The sequence below is a fragment of the Chenopodium album genome, chromosome 1, assembly GCF_948465745.1.
Source record: "Chenopodium album chromosome 1, dcCheAlbu1.1, whole genome shotgun sequence".
In the NCBI taxonomy this organism is placed as follows: Eukaryota; Viridiplantae; Streptophyta; class Magnoliopsida; order Caryophyllales; family Amaranthaceae; genus Chenopodium; species Chenopodium album.
The window spans coordinates 9341459-9356014 of NC_137834.1; the positions used below are offsets into that span (position 1 = coordinate 9341459).

Genomic DNA, 14556 nt, shown 5'->3' on the forward strand with positions numbered 1-14556 from the left:
TTTCCTAGCTAGTTTGACATTGTTCGACTGTTTGTTTTCAGTCATTCAAGCAGTGACATTATTTTTCTATCTTATACTTGATGCAGTAGAAATTTTTATGTCATGGAAATTGTTATGGACTCATGTTTTCATCAAGATTGATTTCATCCCATATTATTACAAGTAAAAAATCACAACAGCCAGACCATTCCCTCAGTAAGCTTCATTTTCCAACAAGTGGCAACCATAAAACATCTGCGATAACGTAATAGTCACTATCAAACAATCATTCAATCAAAGTATTAATCCCATAAGTGGGGTCGGCCACATAAACCAAATTTGATTATTCCGTGTAATCATCGACGAAGATCCTCCTCCATCCCTTACGATCCAATGGCTAATCCTCATATAAATCCAAAAATTTTATATCCTTCCTAACTCTTTCCAACCAAGTCATTTTCGGTCTCCCTCTCCCTCGTTTAACCATTGTCCCACCCTTCCACTCTTCTTACCGGTGCACCCTCGGGTCTCCGTTTTACATGCCCAAAGCAATGCACACAATTTTTTCGTAGTTTGTCTGCAATGCCTGCCACAACTACCTTCTTGCGAATAACCTTGTTTCTGATAACCTAATAGTCACTAAACATAAAAGAAAAATAAAAACTATTGGATCCATTTCTTCACAGCTTGCTTATCCCAACTTTTACTCATATAATCAGTCGGCTAAGGTGCCTTAACCTAATTTAGGAGAGCCCAAAAAGATCATGAACATTCTCTGACCTATTTACCAACAGAAAATTAATTAATGCAACTCTCATAGTTGTTAGTCATGTAAAACTGCAAATGAAATTTGAATCATCTTTAGTACTCTACAAAATTAAGCACTTGATGCACCAAAATTGGACAGAAATTTGGTAAAATAGTTCATTTCTATACTAACACAGGATTCTAACGATTACAAATTACAAGTAGAATGATTAGCCATTTCACCTGTTTGAGTCACAGAAGTTGGAAGTTCTTTGAAGAAGATGTCACACCAAATTCAGTTCAGGATTGACCAATATCTTAAGCATATTGCTTGAAACACTTTTCAGACCCTGAAATCAGAACCAAGCCATGCAAAAATATCAACAGAGTTAGAACAAGAGCCTAAAATTCAACCACTAAAAGGAGACAAATCTCTGTATGCTATTGACATACTTAAAATTTACATACAGGACTCAATTTTGCATGCAATGAAAATTTGCAAGAAAAATCTCTATCAGCTTAACAACATTAACAACAAATACATAGCCACGGTATATGGCATGATCAAACCCTGTAGTGGACTACTGGACCCCTAATGCATAGCCAAGGTATATTGGCATATCACAAGTGCCAATTATGAATAACTAACGCCAACCATAAATACTGATCTTAAATCTGACAGCTTCTGATGCATAATAGGAAAAGATCTATGTGAACAGGTAAGATTTTACAAGCACATTTTTCTACCCGGTAACACATTAATTTCACATTCTTCTAAGAAAATCAGTGTGACATTTAACAAACGGCGTATGACCCTCACACATCAGAGCGTGGTAACAGCATAACTATCACATCTAGGATCCAGTAACCTTATTTGTATAAAAATACAGTTACTGACAAAGGTTTGAAGAAAGGAGATTAAGGATATTTTCTTAGCCCTTGCACTCAACAGGATGTTGCAGCTTGTTATGTGGACTTTCTTGCAGGTTTGATGGAGTAATGCATTAGTAGATACTAGATAAGCCAGAATAGTGAAAATGCCTAATTAGTACAGGACAACTACTTTCTTTATCAAATATCAATATATTCTGCAACGACCATAAACACACCACTCAATATAACTCATACTCAAGAACTCACACTAGATATGAGTAAGTGTCCTAAGCATCTTTAACCAAAGAAAAGCAAAAGTTCATAGCTCCGTACCCATGTCAATGTCGAAGACTCAACACGAGGATTTGAAATAAAGTAAAAGGTCCAAGCAACAAATAGTCAAATATTATACTAGAGTATACAAAGCAAGTTCCAATAAAAGTAAGGTCTAACTAACAAAGCCCTAAATTACAACCAAAAACAAGAACCTCATTATTCATTATCCAAGGGACAAGGCCAGTGGCGGAGCCACTATAGGTCCTGGTAGGGCACGTGCCCTACCAGATTTTTTTCCTAAAAAAGTTACTAAAAATGTATTTAAAAAGAATACAAAGTGTATTATGTTAGTTAAACTTCCAGTAGCCTAGTGGTTGGAAACTTGGAACATAGCACATTACTTTGTTTACCCAAGGTCATGGGTTCTAATCCCTTACCCAACATTTATTTTTTCCCTTTTTTTTATTTTTTAATTTTCTTAGTGTCCTTATTTTTTTTATATTCTCCTTATTCTTTCTAGGAAAATTTGCAAATTGCAGCCATTTAATTTTTTTTTTTGCAAATTGCAGCCCAAAAGTTCATATAAATTGTAAATTGCAGCCCGATTCAACTTTTTCATCGGTTTATAAGTTGAAAAATCTACGATTAAGGTTTTAGAGGCCATTTTAGGCCTTAGGGGACCGAATTGAGCTCGGAATTAGCAAAAAAATAACGCAAGTATCTCGTTTTGCGTAACAAAAGTGTATCGATTTGTGGGAAACTGTAAATATGAGACACTTACGTTATTTTTTTGCTAATTCCGAGCTCAATTCGGACCCCTGAGAGCTAAAATGACCCCTAAAACCTTAACCGAACATTTTTCAACATGTAAACCGATGAAAAAATTGAATCGGGCTGCAATTTACAATTTATACGAACTTTTGGGCTGCAATTTGCAAAAAAAAATTTAAATGGCTGCAATTTGCAAAATACGGACTTTAAATGGCTGCAATTTGCAAATTTTCCTTCTTTCTATGCTTAATATCCTTATTTTTTTAATTCTTTTTTTTTTTTTTTAATTTTCTAAGTGTCATTTTTATTTTAATTCTCTCTCTATTCTTTCTATGCTTAATGTCCTTTTTTTTTCTTTTTTTTTTTTTGGCTTAATGTCCTATTGTGGTACGTAGATGTGTCTTTTTTTTTTTTTTTTTTTTTTTTTTTTTTTTTTTTTGGCGGTATGTAGATGTGTCTATTTTTTTTCTTGCTTATTGTCCTATTGTAGTACGTAGATGTGTCTTGAATTTATTTTTGTTTTTGAAAAAAATTTTAAGAGCATGATAAAAGTGTTTTAGTAGTAGGTGCCCTACCGTTGTTAAAATCCTGGCTCCGCCACTGGACGAGGCAACATTATACTTCTAGAAGGGGCGCACCATAGTGTCACATGTTTGGAACTATTAATTTTGAGAACCCGTGCAATATACTATTATACTAAACACTCCAACTTGCATAAGAACAATTAAACTTCAAATTTTTGAAGTTCTGAAAAGTGATTGACATACATGATACATACAACATACCCATTGCAACGCCCAAAATTATGTTAGAGGGGAGACTTATTTAATAGACAATCAAACTAATGCTAAGCTCGTTAGTTATTCCTTTCCTATACAAAATTGCTGATTAATTCCCAATTTAACATCATAAAGACATAAACCCATTTCCAATCTCACTTGTTAACACCATAAGCTCATCTCCATATATCAAAATAAGAATATTGCAAACATTACCATAGATACTTTACAAGTTATAACACAAATCCCCCACATAACATGAACCAACAAAGATACATTATGTGATTTTGGTACATTTTGGGCTAATTTAACATTACTAGGTAGCGAATTGCATACCCGTACCCAATTTTATATCGGCGAGTTATTAGTTAACGCTAAAAAATACTAAAGTCGAATTATAATTTTAAAACATTCTATAGATTATTGCATATTGTTTTACTAGGGTTTTATCAACATATTACATATAGATGATAATGGTATAAAACCAATGTAACACATTTTATAATCAAATGGAGGGAGAAAGTTTATTTACTTTTGTATTTCAAAAAATTAAAATTAAAATTGGAATTCATTCTTCAACTCATACCACACAACCGATGTACTTCGCACCTCAATTCAAAAAACGGTTTACTTTTCATTGATCTCATTAAAAATGATAAATACCAAGAATCGTTCTTATTAATTTAATGTGCTCAATAAAAAGGCCATACCTTTTTTTTTAATTAATTTTCAGAAAAAGGACCAAAGAATTTAGGAAATAAGGAAAAAAAAAATATAAAGGAAAAACTCAAAATCAAGTAAAAAAATCACATGATAATGTTGAAAAAAAAAAAAAAGCATTTTGAAGAAAATTAGGGAAAGAAGAAGGCGGTAGATTACCTGAACCACGAATGATTGATGAAAAGTAAGAGATGCTGAAAATCATCAAAAACATCCCAAAATTAATACTACGTAAAGCGAAATGAACAAGTAAACTAAATTTATTTTTGTAAAATTGTGATTTACAATTTACCCATTTAAATTGCAACTATAATGATGAATTTTGGTCATTTTGAGTATGATCAGTTGATCACGCTTTCTAGCAGGGTGACGCATCAAATTCGGAGTGTAGTCTAGTCTTATCAGTGCAACTGTGCAACAGCAACACTAATGGATTTTGCCATTTTGGAAATTATGCAGTGTAAGGAAACATTAAAAGGCGGGTTATTTTACAAGCCAAAGTCAAATGACTATATTGGGTTTAGGGTGCGTCTAGTATGTGTAGCCTTTACCGTCTAGTATGAATACTAATTTAATCTCGTGCGTTGCACGAATTAAGTAGCCATTATTTGTTTAATTAGTTGTCAATTTTATATTTAAAAAAATTATAATCTTATTAATTATTTTTTAAAGAAACACCGTATTTATTCAGTTTTGGAATATAGAAAAAAAAAAGAAATTATGATGTCAAAAATAATTTAGGCGGGAAATTTTTTAATAAAAAAACTAACATGTGTCCATTAATGATGTCAGCATGTTTGTTTTAGTAATAAGTAATAGATTAGAAATAAAGTGAAAAAAAAAATAATTAAGAGCGAGAAAAGGAATTTTTTGAGTCTTTATCTTTTTATGTGTTTGGTTTAACCATGAAAATGAATCACTTATACGGTTTTAGTTATCTCCCTCTCTTTTTGTTTGATGAGGTTAAGTCGTTAAGGTTAATAGTTACCTTAGGTTTTAGAGAGGTAATAAATAAATGGAAACCGTTACCCCGAGAAAATGGTAATTGTCACCCAAACATTATAACCAAAACTCGGTAACAATTATAGTTTAATTGAATTCGTTTCTAAGCAAATATATACTCTTACGGTCGTACCAACACATGCTCTTAGAATCTTAGTGTCATGTGTTGTGTTTAGTACTTTAGTGTGATCAGTGACCCAAATTTCATAAGCCCACAATTTTAATTGTTATAACGGATGTGAGAAAGAACAAATTAACGAATGCAAAATAAATAAATAACACACACAGATTTACGTGGTTTACCAACAGCAGTGGCGGATCTTGAAATCTTTTCTTTCGGGGGCCAATTATATCTAACATAAGTATACGTCTAGAACAATGACAAGGAGTATAAGAATATAACTAAATATAATAAATATTACCAAACAATTAAAAAAAATGCAAGTGTCACAATCTAATTCTTTCTCATACAAATGTCACAATATATTCCTTTAGCAAACTATTAAAGTAAGGCTCGTCTTTCTTTTAATAATTTGAAATCGTCAATAATTGACTTAGTACTAAATGACTTAGAAATCTTCCTTTCAATGGAAATAACTAAACTATCGGCCAAAAACTCATCCTCTATCTTGTTACGTAGTCTTGTTTTCATGATCTTCATTGCTGAAAATGCTCTTTTAGTGGTAGTTGTTGAGACATGAAGGGTCAAAACTAGACGTATTAGTCTATCAAACAAAAAGTATACATTTGATTTTCCTATTTGTGCCAAGTGTTCGCAAAATTCCTCCAAGGTAGAATGATGAGTCAAACTAGGCTCATTTTTTGCTTCACAAAAAAAGTGTTGCAATTGATACCATAAATGGTACCTTTCTTGCTCCGTAAAATCCACGGGGTAAAACCTTTCTGCAATCAAGCAAACCTTTTCAAGATCAAAATTTTTAAATCCGTTCTTGGGCTCTAACAAAGATGATAAAGTTAAGAGCTCTAAAGCGCGCGTCATCATTAAATCTGCAATTTAGCTCTTGTAATTGTATGTCAATTGCACCCAAAAATATTTCAACTCGATAAAAATGATTCATTGTAACTTGATCTTGTTGATGACGAGCTCGACCCCTACGAGCTATATTAGGAGAATTCATATCAGGTATTAAAATATCATGTTGGTGACAAAACAATACCACCGACTCTAAAAAACTTTCCCATCCATTTTCTCTCATATCCTGAATTAGTGCATGATTTGTAGACACTAATTTCACAACATTGACAATATCTTGGGACTTTTATTGTAAGGCTTGACATAGAACGTTAGCTATTCCCAAAATTTCTTCCATTAAACGGGCAATGAACACAAAATCAAAGGAAATCATTAGATCTAAAGCAGCATCAGCATCCCCACGTTGAGAAGAATTACAAGACTTATCATTCGAGATGTGTTCAAGTACTAACACTGTTGCATCAAACATTTTCATCAAGCTACGAATAGAGTAAATATATGAACCCCAACGTGTATCTCCGGCTCTTTTTAAAGTATTCGTCTGATTAGCTCCTCTACCACTGCCTATTTCACCAATAGATAATAGCCTTTTAATTTCATCAGATTTGGTCAACCCGTTTAGGAGATGAAACAATGATATTGATAATGAAATTCAAATTTGAAAAAAAACTGATGTATTACTCTAATATCTCTAGATGCGGCAACCAATGCTAATTGTAAACGATGAGCAAACAATGGACATAATAAGCATATGGACAATCAGAAAGAATTAATGCTTGCAAACTATTCCACTCACCTCTCATGTTACTACCACCATCATATCCTTGCCCTCGAATATTTTCAACAGATAAATTATATCGAGCAAGAACTGAACACAATTCTATTTTAAGTATTGCTACCGTGGTATCGAAAACTCGTATAAGGTCAAAAAATTGCTCCCTAATTGTTCCATATTTTTCAACAAACCTTAAAACAAGACCCATTTGCTCTCTTTTAGATTCATCTCGAGCCTCATCAACAATAATACAGAATTTAGAGTTACCAATTTCTTGTCTAATATAGTTGCGAACCTTATTTGAAATAATATGGAGAATCTCTTTTTTGAGTCGAGGGAGCAGTATATTTGGCATTATAAGGAGCTTGTCTTATAGCTTTGAAAACATCTTTATTATATGCAGCCAGTACCTTTCTGAACTCAAGATAGTTTCCTTGATTCTCAGAATTATTTGTTTTATTGGGACCTCTTAAAGCACAAGATTATGTAGTCAACAAGCGAAAGACATCGATAGAGGCCTTTAAACGCAATCGATTTTGCTTGATTTGCATTTCAGTTTGTTTGTAAAAAACATTACGAATCTTTGCTTTTTGCTTAAGAAGAGTCCTGTATAATTGAACCGCATTTCGATGAGCTGTACATGGACCTTCTCCAATTGAGCAAGAAACCCACAACGTTTCCCGTCATTGACTTTTTTCCAATTGTTGAATCCGGTCAAAGTAAACGTTTTTGCCCGAGAATTTGGTGTTTCAGTAAACATATAACAAGGTAGACAAAACGCAACATCTTTAGAAGGTGAATATTCCATCAAATCTGGGAACTTAGCAAACTAAGTAGATTGAAATCGGCGACGATGCTTTATAGGCCCTGCAAATGGATATTCTACCAATTGAGGTTGATAAGGCCCCAATTTAATATAAGCACGTCTTATTTCATTTCGTTTTCCAATTGGATAAGCCCATGTTGGAAGACGTAACCCTGGATCACGTTCTAAAGAATTGATATCCACGTTGTCATTATCAATGATCGAGGGACCTTCTTCGTGATTATGTGTCCGGGTAGGAGTATCTTCATTAACTGGATTATTTTCATCGGGTATTGTGTCATTTTCTGGCTCTTTTCGTTTGAAAAAGGAGGTAATAGATTTTTGTTTGTTCATATTTGTTTACTTGAAATTATTTATAAGTTAAATTTATTTTATAAATGTCCTACATCTTTCTTGAAAAAAACAATTACATTTTAATTAATTATTTAATTCTAACAAAGTAACAAGTAACAACCAATTAAAAACTATAATATGAATGAAAACAAGAAACTAACTTTAAGCAATTAAGCATACATTCATTAGTGACTAATTTGTTAATTATCAATGCATTACAATTCACAAATCACAAGTGTAAATCAAAAGTTAAAAATAACTTATCAATTGATAAATATTAATAGAGAAATAAAGAACGACATACCGAAAGCAAAACGTGCTCTATACTTTGAGCTAAGTAATTTATTGACTTTGGTAACGTCTTGTCACCTAAAATTATCAATTTGTTTATTAATGCTCAAATTAATCAATAGTACATAGTATAACATAAAAAAAAAATTAATTGCAAAAAGTAAAAAATAATTGAAAACAAAAACTTAAAAACAAAAAATTGAGAAAGTAGTCGAGTATAATACCTGATATAGTGATATTGTAAAATTGTAATTTGTTCTTGGAAGTTGGAATTGAATTGGAACCTTGGAAAAAGTGAATATTTATCAATTATTTAATGGTATTGATGACTTGATGTGTAATACGGAGTAGAGGGATGGAAAAGGCTATATGGTTTAGGTTTCACAATTTCTAGATACTTTTTTGGGGAATTGGGAAGGAATCTTTTCCTTTTCCTAAATTTCCTTAGTTTACTAGCCGCATAAAGCCATCAGTTGGGTTTTTTTTTTTTTTTAATTGGGCTTTAAAAAATTTTCCCCAAAAGTCATCAAGGGCCAAACCTAGTGGAACCCCTTTTATGGTTCGCCCCTGACCAACAGTGTGTTGGCTACGTCCACGAATAGGCGAGAGAAAAACTTTATTGATCTTGAGGAAATCCCATTACAGATTGATAATAAATATCATAATAACAAGGAAATAATCTTAGGGTATTTATATTAAGTTATTAACCCATACACTAGAAAGATAGACTTTATTTAAGGAAATAAATCCCACGAGCAAAGTATCCAAAATCGGCCAAAAATGCTGAGGCACGTGCCTCACATCCAAAAAAGCACCAAAATAAAAAAAATGCTGAGGCATGGACGTGACTCGTCGGAATTCCGTCTAAGCACGAACGTGCCTCCTGATGGCACAGACGTGCCTGGCCGAACACCTGTGAAGCTCGCTATGGCATAGATGTGCCTCTGTTAAGCACGGACGTGCCTAGTCAGTCTTGTCCATGCCTCCCCAAGGCATGAACGTGTCTTGCCCTACTTTCCTAGTTTCCGACATTTATCTTCCTAGCTCCCGATTCAAGACATATCTCTTACATTAATGATGGTAATTACTAATCAAAATTCAAAATATGACATTATTTAATTAAACTTCCTCCTCCATATCAAAGCTTCGTTCTAAAATCAAAATCTTAGTGTTCCCTCAAAGACCCCGCATTGTTGAAGGGGAAATGGGGAAGAGCCTTAATCATGTGCCTGAGCAAGATATGAACGAAGAATTAGCCTTGGATTAGTACCCAAATCCTGGCTTCAGGGAGGTAGGGGAGGAGGTTTCGGTGGAGAGCAAAATTTTAGCATGACTAGTAAGGGTGCGGATAGCGGTGATAACTGATAAATGAGACTAAGCTATTCGTGAACTATTCGAACTCGGTTCGGCCAAAGCTCGGTTCGACGAGGCTAGACTTAAGTTCAAGATCGACTGGAAGTCTTAACGAGCTGAGTCGAGCATCTAATTGGTCCACCTTAACCTCTACCACCACAACCCAAAAAGTTAATTTAAAAAATAAAAATCAGCCAGCTCCCCCTTCCCACACTGGTCCACCTTAAACTCTATTACCACAGCCCAGCATGCCAACCCTCCCCTCGCCGGACCGTTGCGTCTCCCCCACCCCTTGCATCGTCTTTTTCCCCCCTCCCATTCCTCCATGCAACCACCGTTTCCCTAAACTCGCAGACACTAAATCCCTTAATCGCAGCCATTGCGCAAAACCCCAAAATCGCAAATTCCAGCCAAACCCCCAATAACCCACCAAAGAAAGCAGAGTTTCAGGGGCGGGTTAAGAGTTTTCGGGAGTAAGGGAGGGGTTTAAAGGGAGTTTTGTGAGCTGTCGAAGTAAGGGGGCTGCCAGAGTGGTTGGAGCCCTTGGAGGCAATTGAGAGGAGAGAGAAAATGAAAAGGGGTTCTGGCTGGGGCCAATTGGCCGGCGGGAGGAGGGGAAAGGGTTGGCTACGGTGGCGAAGGGAGGGAGAAACCGATACTGTTGGACGGCCGACCATCGTCATAGGGTGGCTGGCCGGATGTCGTGGTAGGTGGCAGGCTCATGGGTTTAGCTGTTTTTTTTTATTTTTTTAATTTGATAAAAAAAACCATTCAACCGGTCAACGGTTTTTGGGATTGAAGAAAACCAACAACCCTCAATGTTCGGATTATTCCAAAATAATTTAAAGTTGGGATTATTGAAACAAAATTCGTGAAAGTTGGGATTATTATAAAATATGGCCATGTATCACTAAATTTTTTTTATCTACCATTGATTTACCATTAAAATGACAACTTTTGAATCGGGTATTCTTCATATATGCAATAATTTTTTTTTTTTTTTTTGAGATTTATGTATTAAAAAATTGTGCATTGCACAAGCTTTTGGGTATGTTCGGCATTAGCTTTTAAGGTAGCTGTTATCTTTTAGACCAAGTCAAAACACTACCTTAAAATAATATTAGTGTTTGGTGAAGTAGTGTTTTAAGTAGCCGTTAGCGGTAGATATAGCTTTTAAGTAGCTGTTGTTGAAAGCTAAAAAATATAGCTTTTGAAATTGTAAAGTAGCGTTTAACCTTTTTTTTTTTTTTTAAATAATGATATTTTTTTTTAATGTTTTTATCTTTTTGACTCAGTGTTATTTGTTTCAGTCAACCATAATATCAAAATTTTCTATATTAATATCTTTTTTTTCCCTTTCATTTTATGAGGAGTGTTTTTTTTCTACCTTATTTTTTAAATTGATTATTTATTAGCAATATATATTATACTATGTAATATTTAAAATTATCAAATATATGATACATAACAAGTCACAAAAAAAATAATAATAATAACAATAACAATAATAATAATAACAATAACAATAACAATAACAATAACAATAACAATAACAATAATAATGACTGTATTTTATAGTTTCAATCGCTACTTTTACCGAACACTCATAGTATGAACCGCTACCATAACAGCTGACCTCTAACAGCTACTACTTGACAGCTCACAACTACCTCTACAACTCACAGCTACTCAAAAGCTAATAGCCAACAACTACAGCTAGTTTTGCCGAACAGACCCTTTATCTAAATATTTAGTATAGCAATATAAATTAAATAAATCCTTCTTCCAATATCACTTGTTATTAATATTATAAGCCCATCTCCTAAACAAAACCATCCACTGTTCTCCAGATTCCCATGGGTTGCAATTTAGTCGTCTTCGATCACCAAGTTCACTCATGATTCCTCTAAACTTGATTAGGCTTCTAGATGACTTCAATAATTTGATCCTCATTTCAAAAATGACAATAGAAATTTAATCAAGAATGACAGATTAGCCAGCAGGAATTATAAATGCTCACCATATTTTGTCCCACATCAGTTATCAACAATAGCAAACTAATAGTGTTGGGGTCAATGGGTGATCAAGTGTAGACACCCAATGTGTCTCCCCAAAACCAAACCCAGTGATGAATACCTTTCACGTCATTTGATTATTGAACAAAGCGAAAGTGTGAAAAGTCTAGTGATGAGGATGTTTTTATTAAAATATCTCTTCTTTCTGTTTTTGAAAATATTTCTTTTCTTACCTTATTTATGAAAAACGTGAATTTCAGTTTAATTTAGTCTATGATAAGGGTCAAATAATAGTGTATTTGGATGGGTTTTGAAAAGAACTTTCCAACGATATATTATAAGCCCAATTCCGATAAATAATGAGGAAGTTATGGCCAAAATACTAAACTGGACCCGATTTGGTTTTTATATGCGACCCAATGATCTAGGGGAGGGCCTATTATTAATTATCCTTCCTAAAGATATTAGGATTAATTATAGTCTTCTAGAATACTCTAGAAGGTTCTTTTAAATCCTAATACGATAGTTATGTTTCAAAGATTTTGAAATTGAATAAAACTACTCCTTTTAAGAATCCTTGTTTTGTACGAAGTAGAATATATTCAGATTTTATTTTCGTACCTCATAATATTTATCCAAATTTTATATGGTTGGATAGATCTTGAAATTATATTTCCAATGATATATTATAATATTAGATCCGAGCTATAACGAAAAAGATATGAATGAGATATGAAACTCTATCCAAAACTGACACCCTTCCACTATTTCGGCCATATCTTTTTATCTACAAAAGATTTTAATTTGATTCTAATTGGGTTGGAAAGTAAACTTCAAGATCTTTCCAACGACATATTATACGACTTATTTGAACTTTTGGATCAAAAGATATGATAAAAACAAAAACGCGTGAAACTGATTATTAGCGCCTGACGACAAGCATTAGCGCCTGACGCTAATGACCAGCGTTTGGCGCTAATCGTGTTTTATTCTCGTTGAAACTCTGATTCTTTTTTTTATCCATCCGACTGATTTTCTCTATAAATATCCTCTTAAAATTCTGTTTTCAATCATCAATTCTCATCAAATATCACCAACTCTCATCAAGAATCTCTTGATTACTCTTACTCCCTCTCTATCTCTTTCTAAGCCTACCTTTTTACATACAAAATTCCTCATACATTAGCACTAGACACACCTAGCCAAGTTCGAAGTTGTCTTTTCCTTAGATGTGAAAGGTTTTAATTTCCGAGGGTTTGGTTCCAAATCTCTCTTTCAATTATTTAATTTAATTTAATTGTTTTATATTTTCCTTGAAGTTAGGGTCTGTTCTCTTACATTGAAATTCAGTTCAGTTCAGTTCAGTTTAGTTCAGCTCAGTTCAGTTCAGTTCAGTTCAGCTCAGTTCAATTCACTTCACTTCAGTTCAGTTCAGTTCAGCTCCTAATTTCCTTCTCTCATAAAACATTCATTTCAGTTCAGTTCAGTTCAGTTCAGTTCAATTTAGTTTAGTTCAGTTCAGCTCAGTTCAGTTCAGTTCAGTTCAGTTCAGTTCAGTTCAGTTCAGTTCAGTTCAGTTTAGTTCAGTTCAGTTCAGTTCAGTTCAGTTCAGTTCAGTTCAGCTGAGTTCAGTTAATGAGAACAGGCCCTTACTAATGTGTATTTTGTTATTAGAAAGAGATACGAGACATCCAAGTTTAGGGTAATCCTAATAATTGTATGTTAGTCAGAAAGCGCACATGAATTGAATACGATCAGAATAAAGTAGAGGCCTATTATTAGGGCAGGTTCAATCTCTTTTAGGTTGGATTTGTACCTTCATCCCCGAACTACCAGTCATGGTTCTAGACCTATTAGAGTTGACAATCTCCTGGATCGTTAAGGGGTGTAACCTTCACCTCGTGAACGGTTTACAAGTTCCTAAAACTTGTTGGCGACTCTTTTGCTCTATCTTCTTTCTCTTTGGACGCTACCGTACTTAAGTGTATGATCACAGTGGGGTTCAAGCTAGGGGTAATGCTTGAAATATTCCCTACAGTTTTTGGCGACTCCACTGGGGAGGATTTCTATTTTAATTCCTGAAATTTATTTCGACAATGATTTAGAATGAGTGGATGAGACTCGAAAAGTTCTAAGTATTTCATTTGCGTAATTTTGATTAACATTATTGTCATATGCATAAAAAAGATCTCATTGGAAAGACCATTCTTAATGAGTTAAAACATAGGATTTTTACACGTAGGAAATTTGAGGAATATCTTTCACAAATAGGATCGAAATAATGCTGCGCGAAACTGGAAAATTTTATCGAGCACAGAAAGCTGCTGAGGCATGTAGCAACTAGCGTCAGGGAACAAAGTCTAGCGCCAATTATTTGACGTTAGCGTCAAGCGACAGCTTCTGTCGCCAGCCGCTAAAGCCAAATTGTGGCGCTGGCCTCCAATACCGAGCCAGAAATATGCGTTCTAATTTTGACCAGTTTTTAGTACTGTTTGCTCGATCCTACTTCCTGATTGAGTTTTTCTCACTTTTCTGAAACCCATATGTGTTCTACATATGGACATAACCCTCTGGAAATTCATGCTCCATCTACCTGATTGAACGCTATGTGCAACAAAGGGTACATCCGAGAATGTTGAATTCACCAAACCATGGAAGCGAGTTTTTCTTAACTCGCGGTGTCCCATCCACTCGCGCCAACCCTTCACGGTTAAGCTTCCGCGCGGTGCATCCGGACAATTAACCATGGACCCTCTTTAACTAACCCATATCCTGAACTTTAGAGAACTAGAGCCATGGTTAGGTTGCAAACTCATTGCATC

The 14556-nt window shown here is 34.2% G+C and overlaps 1 protein-coding gene across 1 annotated transcript; it reads right to left on the reverse strand.

Moving 5' to 3' along the window:
- Positions 1-192: 192 nt before the first annotated feature.
- LOC145627960 (uncharacterized) lies at positions 193-7724 on the reverse strand. Its single transcript, XM_081680303.1, has 9 exons — positions 7489-7724; positions 7327-7384; positions 6938-7151; positions 6452-6705; positions 6233-6367; positions 5434-5517; positions 1017-1076; positions 492-608; positions 193-234 (listed from the first exon to the last, which is right to left on the reverse strand). Exons 1-9 carry the CDS (start codon positions 7722-7724, stop codon positions 193-195), a joined length of 1200 nt encoding a protein of 399 aa, XP_081536429.1.
- Positions 7725-14556: the final 6832 nt, after the last annotated feature.

Coding starts and splice junctions, on each gene's coding strand:
- LOC145627960 (XM_081680303.1), bottom strand. CDS start 7,724: ATGGAATATTCACCTTCTAAAGATGTTGCGTTTTGTCTACCTTGTTAT. Junction 7,385..7,488: donor AAAAAGCAAAGATTCGTAAT/GTTTTTTACAAA, acceptor TTGTGCTTTAAG/AGGTCCCAATAAAACAAATA. Junction 609..1,016: donor TCAATCCTGAACTGAATTTG/GTGTGACATCTT, acceptor AGTGACTATTAG/GTTATCAGAAACAAGGTTAT.